The 22,629-nt window shown below is 44.3% G+C and overlaps 1 protein-coding gene across 2 annotated transcripts; it reads left to right on the forward strand.

Annotated features, from left to right (window-relative positions):
* The first annotated feature begins 305 nt into the window (after positions 1 to 305).
* On the forward strand, positions 306 to 22,373 carry RFWD3 (ring finger and WD repeat domain 3). Of its 2 annotated transcripts, none has more exons than XM_053987745.1 (13): positions 306 to 376; positions 2,767 to 3,148; positions 4,552 to 4,790; positions 6,464 to 6,561; positions 6,657 to 6,854; positions 9,066 to 9,157; positions 11,314 to 11,428; positions 16,045 to 16,273; positions 17,414 to 17,564; positions 19,756 to 19,932; positions 20,539 to 20,753; positions 21,013 to 21,230; positions 21,866 to 22,373. In XM_053987745.1, exons 2-13 carry the CDS (start codon positions 2,769 to 2,771, stop codon positions 22,007 to 22,009), a joined length of 2,256 nt encoding a protein of 751 aa, XP_053843720.1. In that variant the 5' UTR covers positions 306 to 376; positions 2,767 to 2,768; the 3' UTR covers positions 22,010 to 22,373. The 2 variants fall into 2 exon arrangements, with proteins under 2 accessions (XP_053843720.1, XP_053843719.1); XM_053987744.1 differs by lacking the exon at positions 306 to 376 and adding an exon at positions 558 to 628.
* Positions 22,374 to 22,629: the final 256 nt, after the last annotated feature.

The raw sequence follows: 22,629 nt of genomic DNA on the forward strand, positions 1-22,629 counted from the left end.
CCGCCATGGCAACGCCCCGCCCACTTCCCTCTGGTTTGAATGAACTTGCGTTCCCGCTCTTTCCGCCACGCGGCGTCTCCGCCAATGAAAACTCGCTCCCCTGGCCTTGCCCCGCCCCCTATGCCGTCAGATCTCGTTGCCCAATCAGCCGGCCTTCACTGCGGCGCTTTGACCAATCAGAGCACGCCCTGCCTCCCTGCCGCTCGTCCCGTCACTCCCAGTTGCGTTAAACCGACGGACAGAGGGATTGGCCAATGAGAAGGCGGAACCGGCTCCGACTCGCCCAATGGCAGCCGGCGCGGCTGTCGCAGCCAGCCAATAGGGCGGCGGGGGCGGGGCGGCGCGGCGCTCGAGCGGGCGGCTGGGCCCGGCGGAGGTGAGCGAGGGGCCGGGGCCGGGGCCGGGGCCGGGGCCGGGGCCGGGGCCGGGGCCGGGGCCGGGGCCGGGGCCGGGGCCGGGGCCGGGGCCGGGGCCGGGGCCGGGGCCGGGGCCGGGGCCGGGGCCGGGGCCGGGGCCGGGGCCGGGGCCGGGGCCGGGTTCCCCAGCATGGCTTGTTTCCCCCGAGCGCTCAGGCTGCCTGCTGCTGCCGCAGGAGGCAAATCCCTCTCCCGTGTCCTTTTTATGACGGGTTTGTCTTTAAAATATGCGAGCTCTGTGAAAAAGACGGCAGAGAATCCCCGCTTGTGGAGCGTGTGTTTCGCTTGGGCCGTGTTGGGGTTGTTTTATTTTTGTTGAGTTCATGGTAAAGCAGGCGCGGCAGAAGCCCTGCGGGCGGTGCGGAGCGGGGCCCGGCTGCCCTCCGCAAGGGGAAGCTGCTGCCTCAGCCTTCAGTGCGAGCCCCGGTGCTGCCAGCCAGGCTCGGCCCTCTGGAGGCGCCCGGAATTCCTCATTTGGGCCCGGGAGGGTTTGTGGAGACCCTCCATCTGCGGGCTCTTCCCGGGGCTGCCTGGCTGGCTGGAGGGAGGCCTGACTTGATAATTCTTTGGGCCAGATTCCAAGATTTAGTCGTGAAAATGCCAGTATTAACGTTTTTATAAATCTCCCAGTTAATATGGGTAATCGAACGTGTTGCCCGGAGAGGTTGTGGATGTCCGAACCCTGAAGTGCTCCAGGCCAGGCTGGATACGGCCTTGTGGGAGGTGTCCCTGCCCTTGGCAGGGGCATTTGGGACTGTGTCTTTATCCCTTAGCATCATGATTCTATGTGGTGAAAATAAAGTGTTTATTACAGTTTTGGGTGCCAGTTCTAGCATGAACACAGTACTAGAGCTGCAGTACTTCATGGTGGCCATGCAGCTGTTCTGGTGGGAAGTGGTAACATCTATTTTTGGCCTAGCTTAAGCTGAATTGCTGATCAGGATAAGAATGATGAAATTCATAAGTTAGAATTTCTTAAAATATCTGTAAAAATATTTGACCCTTAGTACAACCTCTTTTATTAATTCTTGTATATGTTTTCTAGCTACTTTTTATACACAACTCGTATGTTGTGAATTGGTGATCAGGATAAGAATGATGAAATTCATAAGTTAGATTTTCTTAAAATATCTGTAAAAATATTTGAACCTTAGTACAACCGCTTTTATTAATTATTGTGTACGTTTCCTAGCTACTTTTTATACACAACTAGCATTTGCTCTCTTTATGCAACCATAGCTGGGTAAGTTTTACCAGCTTGGTAAAACTGGTGTTTATGCTTTGGGCTTCTGAATAGTGCTAAAGGTCTGCAATTCCCAAGGCTTTTCAAGTTTATGATTGCTTAAGTACTTTTTGGAGAACATGAATGATTTCCAGCAGCTCGCAGAATTTAATCAACACACTGATTCCAATAAAGGACTTTTGAGTTTTTGGTGAATCTGTTCATTCAATTAATGAGACAATCTTGAATTTTTTTGTGTTGTAAGAACAGTGTGACCAAAGTGATCTTAATGTGGTGGCTGACAGCAGCATGAGAATTAATAATGCACAAACTGTTGTCTCTGTTTTTCTTTCAAACCCTAAGGTAGTACTCCTGGAGGTAGCCTGAGATCCATATGCCAGAGATGCAGGAGGGCAGCCATCCTTAATATATTTGCAGTTTTACTGCAAATTTCATGTTTATCCACTCTTGGGCTGAATATGGATCCGCAAATGCTGATGCTGCAGATAAATTGGTACCAGTAATGTCTCAGTCACATGTTCTGCTGTCATGCCCTTTCTGGTTTTGCCTGGTGTTAGTAAATACCTGAAGGGTTGTTCAGTGCACTGTGGGTAAGGGTCACAGTGATCTGTTACAATAAGGCAATTTTATTTGAAAAAACCTGAACATCAGTCAAGAGAGCAGTGTAGCGAAGGACTGTGTCACAGAGCTTGTTTCTGGCTGAATCTGTGGGTGCTTGTGCAGTGCTGGACCTGGGAGAGTCTCTCAGATATTTCCAACTGTTCCTCAAGATCCACATGAATTTACTTGGCAAGTAAATGATGGCAGCAAGAAAATATTAACTTGACATACTCATCCAAATGCTTATTTAAGTTGATTTTGCAATGTGCCTTTGATGCTAGCTGCTGTCGAGCCAAAGACTTTGAGCCCAGGACTCTGGGAGGGTGCTCCCAGCTCACATATGTGTATTGACTTGTGGCTTAGCTCTGCTGCAAAGGACAAATTTTCTCTTGACTGAATTCTAAAAACATTTCTAGTCACTGAGTGCTGTACTTGGTTCTTGCTACCATCAGGCTACAGGTAGGGTACACTTATAAGTAAATACTAGTTTTCTTCAACTCCTTGCAGAAATGGCTCAAGAAGAGATGGAAGTTGATCTCCAGCCAGTGGCTGATTACTCAGTGGAGACCCTCCAGACACTCGGCCCCGAGCCCTCTGGTCACACAGTGCTCTCGTCCCACATTCCTGTGCTCGGGGAAGGAGAAGGCAGCACTGCAGCCCTTCCTGCTGACGATGCTGTTGTCACAGCCAGCGCTGGTGCAAGGGAAGCAGCTGCAGAGCCTGGCCTGCAGACGGGTCCTGCCATGGCCCCCAGTGGGCTGCAGAGGCTACAAGGGGTGTCTGATCAGCACCAACCGCTGCCTGTGCCACAGCTCACACAGCGCCAGCAAGTGAGGAGAGCTCGCAGGCAGCAGAGAATTGGTGGTTCCCAGAGGACAATCAGTGCCAGGTAAAGCAGAAATGAAATTGGGTCTGAACTGCCCTCTGATCAAGTCCAGCATCAATTCAAAATGTCCCTTGCTTCCCGGCTTACAGAGCCCAGCTCAGGTGTGTGGCTAGGGCCAAATCCAGGGTACCTCACTTACCATTTAAGTTCAGTAATAGCACAGCGACTTCTGGTCTCTTCTGGCAGCTTCTTTGCCCTTGTTAAGTGAATCCCCCTGTTTCATATGTTGGCAGGGGTGATGTTGACTTCTGAGCCCTTCTACATTTTGAATTTTGCTTGCAGAGCTTGTGCTGCCGCTGTTCCCTCCGCACAGCCAGATTCCTGTCCATGATTCCTGCTGCAGTACTGATTCTCGTCAGTTCCAGCCAGCATTTAGCCCAGTGGAGCTTGTGCTCTGGTTTGCATTTCGCCTTTGATTTGGGGTCTGCCTGATTACATTTGCTGGTGACAGTTGCTGCAGAAACTTTTACAAACATACAAACTGATATTTTTCTGTAGGGCTTTGTTTTTGGTTTGGTTTGGTTTTTTTTTTTTTTTTACTTTCAGACAAAACAAAAAATCCTCTCTATTTAATACAATTTGGATGGGATTAAAGGGGGATGAGTGGGCATGCTCTCCAGCCAGAAAGAAATCCAAATTTCTAGTTTTTGTTTTTCTCTCATCATTCTAGCTTTTGTACACGCCAAGGGTGAAATTATAATTAACTGAAGCATTGCTTTTAAATTCAGCAAGACCAAGAGCTCCTCTCCTCCCAGTTGATTAAACACAACTGTATCGTTTGCCCTCAGATTGCCTGTGAAGGTCACTGTAGTTGTGAGGGCTGAAAGGCAACCCAAAAAAACTTCTTTGAATCTGAAGGATAATTGAGATGATAGCTGAACTGATGGGGGGAGAGGGGAGGATGTTTCTATCTAGGGATGAAGTTCCAGTAGAAAAGAGGGAAAGTAGAAAGATTAAGCACAAAGTAGTCAATGGAATGGGGCTTTGATGCAAGTGGTATGCATTTCGCAGTACCAGTTCCTCCAGGATTCAGGGCTGAGTTAGGGTTGGAGAGACAGATTAGGAGTTTCCTTAGGCTTATTAGAGAATGATACTACTTTGTTTTTCTCTTCTCCAACCCCACCATCCCCTTCTCCCCCAAAAGAAGGCAGTATCATTGTTGTAATGAGAAGATTTTCTTTGAACTAAGCAAAATGGATTGTTGCTGATCCTGCTGATTGTTCACAGCGTGGTCTATCCTGTGTGATTGCCCCCCTACCAGAGAAGGCCTGACTGGATAACAGTGACACCTTCCTGCTGCAGTCAAAGCCTAGAAATTTTCCTGCAAACATTCATGGGGAAACGTGATGAGTCTTTAGCTTACCTGAAATGACTGTGGCTTTTGTTTCTTGCATTTCTGGACTCAGGGCAGCGTTGGACCATTACTTTCAACTCAGTAGGACCCAAGAGCCATCTGCAGGACCAGTTCCACACCCAGAGTTCCCCCATATTGCGAGGGACACCCAGGCACAGCGCCCAGTCGAGACAATAGAAGTGAGTGACTCTGACAGCAGCACTTCTGAGGAGGAGGAGGAGGAGGAAGCAGTGGAGGCAGCAGCACCACTGTTACCATCAGCCCAGGAGACTCCTCCAGCGAGCTCAGGAGGTTTGTGCTGTATTGGAGCTGTGTAGTGACTGATTTCAGACATTTTTCTTGCTGTTTGAAAACTCAGCAGGGAAATCCTTTTGAGCTTCTCAACAGACAGTGCTCAGAGATCTTCCTGCCCACAGCTGACAGGAGCAGGCTGCTGCCACACGGCTTCCTGGCAAGCAGCTCCTAAGAGCAGCAGCAGCAATGGGTGATTGCTACCATAATGTTAAATACAATCTTTTTGTGTTTGCAGACTGCTACTTACTCTGAACATTTCCAGGATTATTTGTAACTTAAGTTTAGAGATTGCTTGCCATGCTTCCACTCTCATATATTATTAAAGGGTGCTATTCAAGACATCAGGTCACAGCTTGGACATCAGCAAGTGCTTTCAGAGAAGGATATGATTCAGTATTTTTTAATTATTTGAGATTTCAGCCTGGTTTAGTTTATTTTTCATTCCTGTGTGACACTTAGCTGAGGAGATGGAGGTGCTTTTTGTTTTTCTTTCCTCATTTCTTTCTGTCTCACAATTCTTTATTTAAATTCATGTTCACAGGCTGACATAGACTTCTATGACTTTTTTTTGTGATGAACAAGCACAGTTTATGTAAGAGTACCAAATAATTAGCTTGCTAGTCAAGATTATTGATGCCCAAAGAGTACAAGAATAAGGATATTTTTTTACTTCCATCTCTAAGGAATGTTTTTATGATTGACTCTCTGCCCTCAGTTTTGGTTTTGATTGGCCAGCCCACCTCATTACGTTTTTTCAAAGGGTATGTGTATGAGGGGTCTTTTGAACAGATCAATTCTGCTTGCTCTGGGCTAGTTTTACACATGACAGGAGCTCAAGCTGTTAAGTGCTGTATATTATTGTGTGAACATATGCTCTCTGCTGCATTTTCTGGAATTCCCTTGTTGCTTATATAAGCCAGTGGCTCCTCTTACAGCCCAGAACCACAGAGGCTTTATTGACATTAGCCAGGGTCAGGTAATGCTTCCACTGGATGGAGAATATCTGCATTGATTACTGATTCTGCCTTGATTCTTTTGTCAGGAGCTAGAGGGGAGGCAGTGATTTCTGTGCTAGTGGTGGTGATCTCCACATAGCAATTCAGTGTGGCCATGCCTCAACAGATGGGCTGACAGAGGCCCACCACAAAAACATAGGGAGAATACCAGCAGAATTAGTAGTTCAGACAATTACCAGCTGGAAAACTGCTGAAGTCAGAGTGAATGGACAGCCAGCATATGGGAAATGCTTTCTTGGCACATGAAATGTGCATGCTTAGATCCTTTGGCAAAGCAACTTCTGCTATTGGTGTCTGTCTTTCTCAGGGCATAATGATGCAGGAATAAAATCTTACATCAGCCTAACTATAGACCAGGTTTGTTTGATTTGTGCAGGTCAGAAAATTCTGATAACAATTGCTGTCCTCAAAAGACCTCTCCCTTTTCACTGAAATTCTGTTGCTTTTCATAAAGGAAAAGATAAAATTATTCAGCACTACTGTTCATGTAGAAGGCCTTACACACAGACTGTGTCCAGGGCACTGATCTGAAGCTTTGTAAGTAACCTTTGCTATGTCACTACTTTACCTGTGCCCTGATGATTTCAGATCAAAGCAGGAAAACTCCTTTTCACCCCATTATGAATCAGGTTATTTAAGCAATGCTTTCTTTAGTTTCCAGTCAAGTCCAAGCAGAACCATCTCAAGCTTTGTCTCAAGCTACTGCAGAACATGAAAATCACGAAGATGAGTCTGAAGTCCAGCAAAAGCAAGTAAGGTGAACTAAATGCTTTTGGAGACAGATTATATATGATAAAAGCTGCATTTTCTGAAACAGTTGTGTTGGTTTTTTAATTTTTAATCCTAGACAACACCACTAAAGAAATCGGAGCCACCAGTTCCTGCTGCACCTCTGGATGAGGAGGAAGGAGATACCTGTGCAATCTGCTTTGAGCAGTGGACCAACGCTGGGGACCACCGTCTGTCTGCGCTGCGCTGCGGGCACCTCTTCGGCTACACCTGCATTGAGAGGTGGCTCAAGGGACAGGCAGGGAAGTGCCCTCAGGTAAAATGGCTGTTTGTGTGCACTGGAAAGCACTTAAAGCACTTACTGTGTGCGCCTAACTTGTGCCTGAGATGTGATCACTGTAAGTGTTACAACTGGTTGCTGCATGAAGCTGCTGTCAGAAGTAACAAACCCTGCCATTATTTTGATGTTATTACGCCGATAACAACCAGCAGTACTTTAAAGGATGGGTTATGACTTGGATCTTCTCCCTGAAGTAGAGCATTTGTGAGTAGCAGATGCAAAAGTTTGAGCGTTCAAGTGCTAAACTTGGAAATGGTTTCAGAATGCCCCAGTTTGGTCCTGGAGAGAACCACCTGGAATGGAAATAGCAGATGGATTCCTAGACGCAATTAACTAAGCATAAAGACTGTGTTATTGGACAGAAAATCTGTCTGAGAAATGTTTTGGAACCACAGAATGGTTAGGGTTGGAAAGGACCCTAAAGATCATCTAATTCAGTTTTCAGTTGATTAGTCTTCTGTTTTGAGCTGTGTCTGCTTTTGCAGCCTTTAAGAGGACCAGGTTGTTTAGGAAGCTGGCAGAGAGCAAACTGAGAACCAGGTTACATCTTTTAATGTCCCTTTGCAAGTGGTAAATCAGCTTTTGAAAGTTTTCTTTTCAGCTTTCTTTCCATGGTTAATACTGATCTCCTTCGATGAGGTCTACACTTCTATGTGATGTGTTTCCATTCTTTACTCCTTTTTTTCCATGAAGTAATGTTGACAAAAAATAAGTCAATGAGTACCTTGTAAATAGGATTCAGTTCTGGCACTTTCTGAGTCGGTGGCTGGAAGCCCAGGGCTTCTTTGGCTTTGTCATTTTGAGAGCTTCTGTATTCTTGCTTGACTTTGCAGGATTCCCTTCTCTCAACAAGAAACTTCCTCTTGACGTGTGCTGTGACTAAACCTAAAGAATCTCTGTTGCCATAGCAAAGGCCCAAAGTTGATTTTTCTTACCCCTGTCAATTCTGTGTAAGCTTTTCTTCCCCCACTTCAGGCCCAGACAGAATTCTGAGAGACCTGCCTGGCATATTTACTCTTTGGAATTTTGTGACTGCTTTCTTCTTGAACACTAACATCTCAAGGGTTGTTTGCTCCCTCTTTCTCTTCCAATGATACAAATACTAAAAAGTTCCTGGGAAAACTTGCTCTGGAGAGAACCTTGAAGCTAAATCATCTTCCCTTCATTTTCAGTCACCCTCCTTTGCAACTGGGTGTTCTCTGGTTGAATGGCCAGAGTTGCTGTGCATGGTCTGTATACTAAGTGGCTTGAGTGTGAGTTACTGTGAAATTGCAGCATTGCTGATCCTGCCAGTGGCAGCTGCTGACTGCCAGGAAAACTGGCTTGGCCATTTACGGCAGTTTTTACAAAGAGGGGAGGTTTTCTACTCTGACACTATTGCTTGTGGTACCTTTGTGCTGCTGAGTAATAGTCAACTCTGCATTTGAGGCATACACAGTAATTTAATGTTTAGCTGAGGTTACTCCATCTGAGTATTCACCTGCCTCTTTTCTCATCAACAAAGAATATTTGCAAAACAAACTTGGAAGAAATTATGGCATCTGCAAGTTCTAACTTGCCTTCTTTTTAAGGTGAATATAATGTACTAAATGATTGCAGCTAGATGCACAAAATTATTGAAATATCTGACTCCCTGTGTGTCACTGAAGTCAGCGAGATGTCAGTGTTTCATACAACATTGGAACACTTTTATGGATTTCGGCCTGTACAATGTGATTAAAGGAATATAGTACAGAAATAAGAGTTCGGAGTATACTCAGGGGTTCCTAAATCCTTGTCTGTTGGCCAAGCAGCAAGTCTTGGTGTTTTCAGATCTGAGGTTGGGCTGGTGTTTTGTTCTAGAGCTACTTATTTTCACTTCTTTGTCTGATTTGGGCTTTTTTTGTTCCTGGAATTTACTTGACCATGCTGCTTTGCTGGTGCATTAGCAGAATGCATTTAGTGGGAGGCAGGGAAATGGATTATTAAAGATGCAGTAGGATATGCAACTTTAGTTGTAGCCCTGATTAGAGCTCTGGTGTCTGTATGAGGGACCACATTGCAAACATACTTGCTTTTGTGGCATTGTTTTCCAGTAGAAAGCCCCTCCTTTCAGAGCTAAATAAAACACTACCTAGGGACTCGTAGGGATGCATAGTTTGGATAGTTAAATTCCTGTAGATGAGCTGAGCTTCTGTTTGATTTCAGTGCAATAAGAAGGCCAAGCGTTCCGACATCGTGGTCCTGTACGCCCGCACGTTGAAAGCACTGGACACCAGTGAGCAGGAGCGCATGAGAAGGTACGGAGTCTCTGCATAAAGGTACCTGGCACTGAGAGCTGCACTCTGGCTTCTGCTTTGTGCTTTCATTTCCTGCGTTGTCTGAAGCAATTTGTGCATTCCCTTGGGGTTTATCAGGAGTGTAGCTACTTTAAAGAAGCAAGGTCTTGCTGTGTTGCACATCTTAATTTTCTTTTGGAACAGAATTCTGGAGTTTGCATTTTGTGGCCCTGAAACAGCAAAAGCTGTCTTGTGCTATATCCTGAAATGTTATCATGGGAGAACACGCAAAGTTGATGCCAAAAAGCTGTATATTGCTAATTTGTGATTAGATGGGAAAAGCAGGGCATAGTTAGGAATGCAAGGAGGGTGAACAGCTGACCTTTTCTGCCATCTTTTCTGTATGCATTAAACAGAGTAATACCTCATACGAATCACTTTCCATCTTGCTTTGTCAAACTCTTCATGTAGCTTTACTTGCAAAAGGTCAGCAAGCATTACAATGACTCCCACTTCCCTTTCCAACTGAAATGTAGACTTTGTATTGGAAAAGGGAAAAGCGGGTATGAAAGTGGGGAGTCATTTCTTTTCAGTAAGATGCTGTCACAGATACTATTCTGAAATGAAAAGGCTGCAGATATCTGAGTTCTTCTGAGTCTTGGGTTGAATAGAATTTAATTGGGGTTTCTTCACATGTCTACAACTATACCAATGTTCTTCCAAGGCAGTCTTTCAACAGAAACCTCACGATGCTGGTAATTATAGATCAGAAATGATTGAGGAGTAACAGTCAGGAAGGAAAGAATCTCTCTTCTTTCCAGATTGCCACAGCCTGATGATGTTTGAAGTGTACCTTTAGAAAGGTGATGCTTCTTTCATTGGATTAACACAGAAAAATAAATTCTATATATTATTTTTTTCAAAAGCACAGAAGACATTTGGGTGTGTAAATCTTGTTATCTCTCATGAAGGGGTAGTTGTCTGACTTACGTTTGTGTCTCAGAACCTCAGTGCAGCTGTTCCCCACACGCCCTGCCCCTCCTCTGCCTCCTGTTTTTGTTGTAGGCAGGGAGCAGAGCAGTGACTGTCTGTGGGTCCGTGGAGCTGCTGGCAGTGGCTGCCTTCTGGCACACAGCCATGAGTGGAGCAGAGATGTGTGTGTGCATGCATTAGTCTTGTTTGCACATAGTCTTAAATTAGGTACAAGATCATGGGGTTTGTTTGTCACATTCAAAAAACCTACCAGCCTTCAGGCTTTGGGTACGGACATAAATAATGTGTTTGTGGTTGTTAAATGGGCATTTCATCTGTTTCTTCTGCAGGGGGAAAAAAAAAAAATCACATGAAAAAGCTATAAGGAAAAGACAGAATTCTGTGCTTTGGAACGTGCAAGGCTAGGCCTGTGTATTTGCAAAATACTTAGGCAAGCTAGAGCTCCCTGCACATGAATGACAGAAATAACTGGAATATTGCAGCTTTTGACATACAGAATGTAGTGGGCAACATAGACCAAGTGTACAGCTAATTTTAAGGAGTCTTGGTGTTTCTTTCCCCACTTTAGCTATTCCTTCATGTAAGCCTGTAAGAAAGAGAAATAAATTCAAGTAACGTATCCAAAGTGCTGCCGCTAAATGGTGTGTATGCACTTTTGGGCTCAGGGTGAGGTTGCAAGTGGGTCTTCTTTACGGGCATTCACAGAGCATTTATCTGTATCATTTTTTTTCTGGTACAGATATAGTTTCCTAAAATACAAGATTAGCTACTGGTAGTAGAGACAAGCCTGAAGATGTTGCTGTACTATAGTTATGCTATGATGTGCTGTGTTACTGACACAGTGTATTACATGGACATGGTGGTATAGGATTTGCTTAAGTGTTTCTGTAGGGGAAAGGAAATTGATTTCTCTTGCACTCTGCTCTACTAAATTAGCCCTTTTGGAGAGGACGAGGAGAAAGGCTGCTGGAACAATACTTGAAGTGAGTCATTCAGAACAATTGCATAACTGAATATCTCAAGGTGAATGTGTTGGGTTAGTGCAGTACCAGGTTTTCTGTGACTGTGGATTTGCGTGAACAGAACTTATGGTGGGATGAAGTCAGAGGGCAAGAGCTGAGAGCTCAGAAAAGTATCCAAGATAATACCTAGCCCTAAGGATTGCTTTCCTCTCCTTCCTCCAGCTCTTTAGAAAAGGAGCAAATGTTGCGGAGACAGGCGGAGCTGGAATCTGCACAGAGCCGTCTCCAGCTCCAGGTTCTGACAGATGAATGCAGCAAGCTCCGCAAGCAAGTTCAGGTGAGTCTCATGCTACAAATACACAGAATGTTTCTTTCTTTTCAGCCTGCCTTTTCCATCTTCCCTTAGAGGTGAGAAGACAGGATTCCAGTGTTAGTAATCATCAAGGTTTAGAAACACAATTGGTGAATCATCCCAAGGTGGTAAAGACATCCTGGGCTGGAATATTCACGTGTGCTACAAAACCTCTGACTTTTTCTTGTGCTTTTAAGACTTAATTGAACTTGCAGCACAGTACTAGAGTTGAATGCTGATGTTGTAGGTTCCCCCTCAGGTTTTGTGGTGCCTGGAAAGGCACGGTAATAAAGAACTAGACTTCATCTCCTCGTCTTTCTTGTACTTGCACCAAAATAAGCTTTGGAAAGCTCTGTAGTAAACCTGCAATGCAACCTATTATCGCTAGTTAGTCAAGGGTCTTTGAGGAGCAGTTTGTGAAGAGGCATGGCTACTTGCAAAATCAAAACAAAACAAAAAAACCCTAGGGATTTGGGCTTTTTTTGAAGGTTAGTCAGCATTTCAGTTTAACACCTTCTGGTGCCCTGGGCCCTGGCCTGTCAAATAGAGGAGGCTGTACATGGGCTGAGCAGCTGTGGAGAGGCACCTCTTAGAACACAAATTACTGACTATAAATGATGGGTTGTTGAATGACTGCTTCCTTCTGGCTTACACAATACTGAGATATTCTGTAACTCATCCTAGCTGCTTTTTCAGGATTGCTATAAATTATGGACTCTGCCCGTGCTTCAAACTGTGAAGGTTTCCCAGTGAAAACCTAGGTTTTCCAAGAGTCTGTTTCATTGCCCGTTTGCTACCTTTTGTTGAATGAGGCAGATGATATCTTCTCACTGTCTAGTAGCCTGCTTATTTTTAGTCTTTTCTTTATTCCTGGAAACTTTTTTTTTTTGATAGCCTTGGCTATTCATATCTGTACATTAAGCAACATCCTCTTTGCTGAAGTCTTCCTGTGTGACATAAGATAAGGCTTTATAAATTCCCTACATTCCTGCATGAAGCCATATGCTCATCATCATCACTAATAAGAAAATTGGTCCAGTGCAAACTTTGGCTTAAGAAAAATGCAAATAAGATAAAATTGGAGGTCCATAATGTTTTCCTGCAATTCATTTGGTCTTAAATGATGGAGTATCCAGTCTAACTGAATCGAAGTCACATGTTATAAAGGTTAGGTACCCTGTGTTCTTTAAGCTCTGTTTCAGTATTTATACTGCATTCAGCATTGTACTGTAGTGGTTAATGCAAATGCTGGAAGCACTTTTAAGGTGCTTGTTTATACTGTGAATAAACTGAAAGTAAAACAATATACTGGGGAGCAAAAAAGTCAGCGGGAAGTCCTCAAAAGTCTTTAACTTGTTTGATTGCATTTTGAGCAGATGCCTAATGAGCTCCTTGTTTTATGAGAAGTCATACAGTAAAACAACTACTTGCACAGAAGTATTTAGGTTGGGAGGTTTCTAGCCCAGCCCAGCTTGGTTGATTGCAGTGTCAGGTCCAGTTGTTCAGGTTTTTTGTTGCTAGTGCTCTTGAACTGTGCCCAGCAGCAGTCATGGCACTAATTATGACCTTTTTTTAGGTTTGTATGCATTTTTCTGTGCTCTTACCCTTTGAGAGTCTTGTTCATTGTACTTTGTTATTGAAGTACGTAATGTTATTGAGACTTGGAAATTGATGTTTTTTAAGTCTTTAGCCGTATGAAAATACATGAGGAAATGAACTTGAGGAGAGCTCTGGCAGAAAGCCCTCAGGCGTGGGGGCTGTGCTGAGCTGTGTCCTGCCCACCACATGGAGGTTCAGGCTTGTGTTTTGGAACCAGTGCTGCTGACACCTTACTTTACCTAATGTTTTTTCTTTTGGGTGCAGAAAGAACTTGGGAATGAAATGTGAGCAACTGCAGTACTCCTCCTGAATCTGCCAGTATTTTCAGTAAAGTAGCTGATGATAAGCACCCCATCTCTGCCTTCAAGTATTAATAGCACTGATCAGCTGGGGTAGGAGATCTGATTTTTGCACATGGGAGGCAGTAGCTCTGTTTGGGTATGGAGCAGGAAAAGGAGAACTGGCAGGGAAATTACAGGAGACTGCATGCTGCTGTGGAGAAGAAGGCAAATGTAATTGTGACCCTTGCAGAGATCGGTTTATGTTGCTTGATGTAATGGAAAAGGTTTTTTAAAATAGGATTTTCAGGGCATCCAAAAAAATGAATGGCAAAATATCAATAAAAATTTATGTATCCAATACCTCTAGAAAAAAAAAATAGGCTAATTGTTTTATTGAATAAAAATTGTTCATTTTTGTGATCTCTGTCTTCACCTCCAGTTGATGTCTGGGGAAGTGGAAGCTGGTATTTCATTGCTGTTGTTTAGAGTGAGGCCAGTTAGAAATGCTCCATGTCCTTTAGACTGAATTTGAACCTCAACCCCAAACAGAGGTGGAAGGTGGAATGTCTGCACCACAGCTTGAGGTTGTCCTGTCCTGTGTTTCTGTGTTAAAGGCAGGGCTGGGGCTGTGCAGAGCCAGGTGGCAGGTGTGGCTTCTGTAAGAGCTCTGTGGGAAACAGCCAGAGAGTGGCAGTCCTTGATACCTGCTTTGTCTTGAAAGCTTCATATCAGCTATTAGGGCTGTAACCTAGTAACTCAAAACTGTTCTGAATTTATTGTAGCTGGTGGTTTTCCTTTCCTATTCATTGTGCTCTTCTGCTTCTTCTTCTCCTGTATGTGCCTCAGGAAGACTTTTGCTCTATAGCCTATTCTTTCCCCCTGGTGTGACTGTGTTCATTTGTCACTGCAAAGGTGAGCTGAAATCTAGAGACAGTCATAGCATGTGCAGAGAGAGGAGTCTGCTCTCAAGGCCATTAGTTGACACCAGGCATCAGGAAAATTCTGCAAAGCATCTTAAAGGAAAGTATAGGTTTTTACATAATGAACAGAATGTTCTTTTGAGCACAGTTAGTGGAATTGGTCTGCAGCGCAATGTTTTTAATCACCTTGCTAATGTGCCTCCAGTAAGACTTCCTGGTTCTGCTGGGTTTCTCCGTTGTGTTTAAAGGTAAACATTGTACTAATAATCCTTGTGATTTTAATTGCCTGGTTTCCTTTTTAATAACTTGTGTGAAAGTTGAATGTTGAGTGCAGGTGACAAGGAGAGTTTTGTACGGTCCCCAGAGCAACAGATAATTTTAATCTCTTCTGATCCCCAGTGATCGTGATCTTCCCCCTTCACCTTTTAGGAATACTGAGTTTATTACATTTTTGATTAAAAGTTACTCTCTTCTAAGTTAGCTGTGTTTTGACTGACTGCTTACTCTAAGCCTGAAGCTACAGCTTTCATCATAAGCATCCTGACAATCCTCACACCCCTTCTTCCTTGTCCAGGTTGTTTTGTCTTCTCTTGCTCTAATGGGATGATCTGGACTCTCCAGCTTCCTTTTCTTTCCATTTTTTTTTTTTTCCTAAACTTTTATATTCCCTTGGGACATTTGCAATGTGCTTGATGCCAAAGAGATCAGACCTCTGTTAAGTATCAGAACTGTTCTCCTCTTGAGCAGCTTCCAACAGTTATAGGTCTTCATAACTATTAATGTAGAGCTTGAACTTTAATCTTGCCTTTTTTGAAAACTGCTGCCTTTGCTTTGATGTTGGTTAAGTGGTGGTGGCTGGTTCAGTATTGAGGCTGGCTTGCAATTACTGATATATTCACAATATCATTCTTGTGACCCTTAGTTGTTTAAAGATTACATAGGGTTTGAAGCAGAACCTGTGTTTCTTAGACAACAGAAAGCAAGTAGCAATTTTCCTTCAGTATACCCTCCCTCTTAAATATCCCTGGGATCCTGTATTGTCTGGTTTTGACCTTGGATTACAAGATGGTCAAAATACTTTTTGGGAAGGGACACTTTTAGTTGACTCACAATATGCTGATGCCACTACCTTCATTCCCACCTCGCTCCTGATGATCTCAGCAGAAAAAGGAATTCAAGGAATACCTTGTTCTTCACAGAAGCTGTTCTTGGCCATGCCTTTGCTGAATTCCTTGAGCATTCATCAGCTGAGGTGGAGGAAAAGAGGGGAGGAGGTGATAGAAGACAGAGCCGGAGCTCTTGAGCGTTGTGTCATTCCTGGAATTTGCTGCACAGAGTTTACAAGAACAGGGTCATCGTCATTAAATAGACTGACTTGTTTCCTGCAATGCCCTTTGTGTTGAATCTTGGGCTTTTATTTTTTATGGGGTATTCTGGAAATTCTGGAAAATGGTTTTAATTGACTTTCTCTTGTGGTTTAGGGGCACGTAATACTTGGCCGTTCATTCCCTTCTAAACAGCATTGATCTGGTAATAGTTGTTACTGGCTTTTATGTGTTGCCCAAGAGTCCTCTCTTTCACAGAGTGTAATACATACAATAACAGACTTTGAATACATTTTGCCAGTATTTACACAGCATTTGAATGCTTCTGTTGCTCACTGTCATAGCCGTGGACTTAGAAATGGGACTATATTTTCCTCTTATCTGAGAACAAGTACAGTTGGAGCACCTGAAGCAGGGGGCACAGAAGGTTACAGTGCTGGTGATGCATTAAAGCTCTTTGGGTTTTTTCTTTGCAGGAGCTGAAGGCTCTGGTGGCCCAGTACAATGTGAGCACTTTGCAGCAGCCTGGCAGCTCCCACACCTGCCTCCCAAGCAGCCTCCCCTCCAGCCAAAGCCAGCGCAAGTACCACTTGGAAAAGGTTTTTTTGGTGTCTCAGACTGGGAACTGCAGAGTGATGGCATACTGTGACTCACTGAGTTGTCTTGTGGTATCACAGCCTTCTCCACAGTCTACTTTTATTCCTGGTAATTAAGCAAGTCAACATTTGGGGGTTCAGAAGTACAAGTTAATGTCATTTCTGCTTTGTCCCTGCTCCCTGCTTTTCTGGTTGGCTTTTGCATGTGCCTTGTAGACTGGGAATACTTGTAAGACTCCCCATACTTCATCTGGCACCTCCATTTGTAGCTTCTACCTAGCAAAGGAGCTTGTTTCCCTGGCACTTCTATGGCAGAGTCCTAGCAGAGGGTCTTCAGCTCTCCTGCTGGAATGCCACATACACAGGAAGGTAAAAGGTGTGTCTGGTAATTCTTGCAAAGGTGGATCTTTTGAAAGAAGAAGGCCAGGCAGTGGGGCCTGCAGAAAAGTGGTTAAGTGAGAAACACTGCTTCCCAAATTGTAGGTGGATTGATGCACATGCAGCCAAAAGCAAACTCCTTTTAATATGAATGCCTGAAGCACTGTTCCCTAATGAGGAAATAGGAAGCCAAGAAGTCACAGTCAGCCCTGGCTTTGTCTCACTGTTATGTCCAGGGGCCAGTGACCTGACATCTGGACCAGTGCCAGTGGCTTTTTCAGTGCCATATGTGTGGCATTAGGAGTCTGAGAGCACTTACTTGCAAAATGCTTTCTGAGTGATGAAACTTACTTTATTTGTTTAATGGGTTTGAGGTTAATGTGCCTTATCTAGGCATAACAAAGTGGTTTTCTGCTTTTAACTGGTCTCATTTTTCTGGCATTTGTAGCCAGAGACTGAATCTCTGAATGGAGGCTTTGTGGTGACTCTTGTAGCACACAGGTTAAGTTCACCTGTGACCATTCTTTGCTGTGATGCTTGTTCTCTTAAATAGCCATGTAATCCTGCTCTTTGTGGTTTTATCTGCACAAGAGTGTCTTTGAAGAAGCTGGCTAAAGAGCAACAGGCCTTGTAACAAGAATTGTAACACTGGTACTGAATTTGCTCTTGCTGGCTGGGATCCTTAAGGATTTAGCTTTGTTGCCATTTGAATTAAAGAATGACTTGTGGCAGTCTTAGCCCAAACAACCAATAACTTACTTGTTCATCCCACCACAGGCTTCAATACAGACTTTGTAGTTCTGGCATAGAATAGCCAGTTCTATGCATATGCTGCTTCTCAGTAGTCTGCTTTACCCTTCTTCTGTGGCAGGTTGTGGTGTCAAGATGATGAGCTTGGCCAACCTGAAGAGCAGTCAGTACATCCCCATCCACAGCAAACAGATTCGGGGCCTGGCTTTTGGCACTCGAGCCGATGGTTTGCTGCTCTCTGCTGCCCTGGACAACACTCTCAAACTCACCAGGTGAGCCCTGCTGCCTGTCTCTGCAGAGTTTGGCTGTGTGCAAGAGGTTGGGTTGGATTTTGTTCTGTCTTGCAGCACTTGCTATTCTGCTTTCTGAAAGACGCTGCAAAGATCAGGGCTGCATATTCTTCCTGCATGTAGGAACTAACAGAGAGGAGGACTTATTGATGCTTTTGCATCTTTTAAGGTGGAGGTGTCACAGAGCTACCTCTCTCTGATTGTTTTCCTGTGGAAAACAAGTAATTCAGCACGGATTAGCCAACTGTGTTGAGAATAAATAACGTAATATATAGACATGACATTTATTGTCCACTTGGTTTTCTGTTAGTGCAGGGAAATGTGAAGCGTGAGAATTTGTATAGCATGAAGCAGAAGTAAAGGACTAGTTAGGCTGGGCTTCTCCTTCTCTGCACTGATGTTGACTTCATCAATTTTGAACTTCTTGCAGATCATGGAATTTATCTGGGATGTGAAATGCATAAGCAGCATTGTTGAGCATGTGCTAAGAGGCTCTCTAGAGCTAGCAGAGTCTTAAAGCAGTGTGTTGGAGACTAATTATGCAGAGACTAAGAGAAAAATGTGTCCAGTCCTGTTAGAATTTACAGCTTATGCGTGTGTTTTCTTGCTGCTCTGCTGCTCTTCAGTCTTAATCTTAAAGTGCTTCAAAACTTTATTGGTTGACTGATTCTTACTGAGTTATATTAACATCTCTGTGCAATCTGTCTGTCGGTATTTGGTTAGGCAGGATAAGTGTCTGTTTTTTGACTAATTAGTCTCAATTCTTTCCCACAAGTGAAGCAATTAAGAGAACTTAATCCTGCAACAGAAATGTACAGAATGTTTATTTCCTGTAACCAGGTTGAAATGTTTGCTAGACTAGTTAAAAGTAAACAAAACTGTCTCTGATGCTCAAGTCAAGGTGTCAGATTTCTAACCGATTAGGCTGATAATTCTTTTCATGGTTTAATCTGAAGAGTTAGCAAACACTGGGACAAGGAACCAGACATTTCCATATCTGCCTCTCACTGCCTGGTTGGCTGCATCAGAGCTTGTGATCCTCTTGCTTTTGTGCTTGATCCCAGAATGTCTTGGAGTTAGGTGTTGGCTTCAGCAGCATCTTCATACTTTTTTCAGTCTCCCTCTGAAAGAATAGTCCTCTTTGGCAATCTTTCTTCCCTAGTTACTAATTTCATAGTCATCCTCCCTGAAAGAATTATCCAAGATGCCTTTATGTCTCCTGCTCTGGCTTGCAGTTGTTTAAAATAGCACTGGGAGTTTGTTTGGTTTGGGGTTTTTTTTTCATCCTGTTGTTTTGACCCAGTCACTGCTCTGGTATCAAACTCCCCGTTTCCCCAGCTAGATCTTTGTAGTTGTTCCCCTTACACTTACCTGGGAGCAATTACTTCTTTCTCTGGAGTCATGAGCATAATCACCTTCCCCAGGGAGAAGCACATGTGTTACAAAGGATGTCTGGAGTTACTTTGATATGTGCAGTCTTCTGTGCTGTTCCCAGTGTACAAAAGCATGTTGACAATGCTGCCCTTTGCAAATACGTCCTGATCTGATCCCAACTTCATCTGCTATTCTGGGCTGTGCTCCTCTGTGGACTCTCTTCTTCTTTAGAAACTTGATTTGTAGAAGGAATAATTAATACTATAAATGTACTTTCAACTGTCCTTAGCCACTCACTGTCTCACTCTTGCTTAAAGTGGATTCTTTTGAGGCATAAATACTGTTCCTCTTGTGTAAAAAAAAAAAAAGGGGAAATAATTAATGAGAGATGTAATGTGAAGAGATGAGCCCTGTGATCTCAGGAATATGTGGTATTACGGGACTACACCAGCATTGCTCCTCCTAATTGTTTCCAGAAAAGTAACTTAGCTTTCTCTTGCCAGTAAGGCAGCTGAGACCCTGCTGTGAGATTTCCTCTCCCAGTCTCCAAAGATCAAACTGGAAAAAGAACCATTGGCCTGGAAGAATTATAAATCACTTGACAATGTCCAAGGGATTATTCTGTTTGGGTTTTTAGATTCATGTCTGGAGTAAAGGAGGAGTTAATTGAGAGTTTGGTCTAAAGAGAGATGCTTTTGTCTGAAGACTTCAAGAAGCTAGATTAGCTTACTTTCATTGTGCAGTTTTCTCATCAGTAGATACTTGTGCAACTGGCCAACACTTTGCTTTTCTTCTGCAGCTTGGCAACAAACACTGTGGTGCAGACATACAATGCTGGCCGTCCTGTGTGGAGCTGCTGTTGGTGTCTTGATGATACAAACTATGTCTATGCTGGATTGGTCAATGGCTCTATCATGATATATGATCTGAGAGACACAAACTCTCACGTCCAAGAACTGGTCCCTCAGAAGTCAAGGTATGGCAGAAGGATTTATCATTCCTCTCAACTAATATACATCAAGTTAAACACAGCTTCTTCCATAAGTCACACAACAATTACAATAGTTTTGATTGTATTATGTGAATCTCTTGTTCAAAAATTCACATCTAGCACAATCTCATACAGTTGTATGGTGCTTATATATGACCTTATGCAGGTGCCAAGCACTTGTGCTCCTTTTAAGGCACACAAGGGTCAGAAATAGACCCACTGGTGCAGTATAAACAGAAGAGCTGAATTTGTTTTGGAGCTGGCTTTAGTATTTAATTTTGAAAGGACAAATTACAAAGAGATGTGAAATTTTGATGCTTCTGTTTCTTATACTCTGGGAATCAAACGCTGATTTGCGCTCATCTGATGTGTGCTGTCTGCTGGTTCTGTAAAACATAAGGCTCAGCAGTTAAGCTGGATTTAATTTATGCTCGACACATCCACTGGCACTCCTTGCTTAAAGGACCTTCTCACAGCCTGCTTAGGCCCTTTCTTTGCCATGCAGTTGGAGAACTGGAGCTCTGCAGCAGCGAGCAGGACACCAGCAGAGCTGCAGCTGACAGCACTGACTCTTGCCAATGACCCTTCCAGGTGCCCCATGGTGTCATTGTCCTACCTGCCCCGGATGGCCTCAGCGTCGCTGCCTTATGGTGGGATATTGGCTGGGACCTTGGAAGGAGCCTGCTTTTGGGAACAGAAAGCTGGCAACTCCTACCGGCCTCATCACCTGCCCCTGGAACCCGGAGGCTGCATCGATCTCCAAACAGAGATCAACACGCGGCACTGCCTGGCCACGTACAGGCCTGGTACGTACTGGGATGTCTCTGCAGGCTCTGACCACTGCTTCTCACTGCTCTGGGCTGAGCTCAGCAGCAGCTTTGGTGCTGTGGGTACAGCAGAAACACAGCACCTGCTCTTACTAGAGCAATGAGCATCTGCACATCGAGAAAAACTGGGGATGAGCAAAAGGAGGCAGCTGCAGGCTGGTGCTGCTTGTATTCCTACAGCTAAAGCTTATCTCTGTGTACCTTTTTCAAAAGTTACCTTTTTATTTCTACTACACAGGTAAAAATAACCCATGTATGCGTTGTGTGATGATGGAACTGACTTGCAGCCCACTGACAGAGGGCTCAGAAGATGTGGTGTGTTCTTCTAACCCGGTTCAGACTTTCAGTGCTGGTCCCACTTGCAAGTTGCTGACCAAAAGTGCCATTTTTCAGAGCCCAGAGGATGATGGGAGTGTCTTTGTGTGTGCTGGTGATGAGGCATCCAATTCTGCTCTGGTATGTCTTGCTCCTTTCAGTGTGGTGTAGGGGTTTATTGGAGCTCTTAGGAGAGAAGCCTTATCAGTCACAGCATCAGCGTGATTTGATGGGAATTGTCATGCACATTCCCGTGTGTTAGCTGGTCTGTTGTACTGCTGTGGCAGATGTAAGTTCCTGATAGCGTGGGACTCCCAGTCTTAGGCAAGGCCTGTGGTCTCCATCCATCAAAGGGCACGTAGGCAGTGAGCCCCTGCTGTCCCCCAGGGGAATGGGGCTGGGCACAGTGGCACAGCTGGGCCCTCTGAGTGGTGTAACAGACTCAGTGGGATAGTTAGTGTTGTAAGCACGGCGGGAGAAGGATGCAGGCTTTTTAGGAATGATGGGGAAGAGGATAAGGGTTGCCTTTTGTGTGAAAAAGCAGCCCAAATGCAGAAGATGGACAACAGGCTGCATGAGAGCTCGTGAGCAGGGTCAGAGAGGGTGGTCAGGGTGGCATTGTGCTGCAAGTCTGTTAAAGACCACCAAGCAAAGTGTGAAAGTAGAGAAAAGGTCCTATGAGTAAATTGAGGAAATCTTTTCTGGAGAGAGGAAGGTCTGTTCTGGGTAGGAGGGGAGAGTTCTGCAGTCCTTGACCTTGTCTGTCCCTCCCACAGCTCTGGGATGCTGGAAGCGGTTCCTTGCTGCAGAAGCTGCCAGCTGACCTGCCTGTGCTGGATATCTGCCCCTTGGAAGCGAACCAAAGCCACCTCTTGGCTACTCTGACAGAGAAGATGGTGAATATCTATAAATGGCAGTGAGCTGTCCCTACGCTTGCCACAGACTGTCCAAATATGCTGCTGATAACCCTACACAACTGTTCAGTCCTGCACTTGCTGCTTACAGGAGACAGGATCCATTACAGCACCTTTCTGGCAGTGGGAAGGAACTGGGATGTGCTGGTGCCCAGAGCAATTCCTTTCTTCTTCTGTATTCCTCTTTAGGCCTCTGTCCTTATTTCTTCTTTTGTCAATTTTTTTTTAGTCGAACTCCACAAGCTGCCTCAGCACAGCAATAGTTCCTGGAGTGTCTCCAGTGTGTTATTGCACTTTTTTTCCCGCTGTGCATACAGCACAGGGACTTTCAAATCTCTGCTACAAATGAATAAAATAAGAGAAGCTTGAAGACCTGAGACTCTCACTGCACTTTCTTGTGGAAGCTTGCTATGATTACTGGGTGATGAGAAGGCATCTTGTAGCATTGCTGATACACAGTGTGAAAGCAAGCTCACTGCCATGGGAAGCACACTCCCAGTGTGCTGTTGAAGGTCTAGGGTCAGTTGGCAATTATTCCCTAACAAGGATGGATCCTGTTTTGGGGCCATGGAGAGAACAGGCTTGAAAAATCTACAGAGAACCTTTTTCCTTCATGTTTTTTTTTT

This window comes from Vidua macroura, chromosome 11, assembly GCF_024509145.1.
Source record: "Vidua macroura isolate BioBank_ID:100142 chromosome 11, ASM2450914v1, whole genome shotgun sequence".
In the NCBI taxonomy this organism is placed as follows: Eukaryota; Metazoa; Chordata; class Aves; order Passeriformes; family Viduidae; genus Vidua; species Vidua macroura.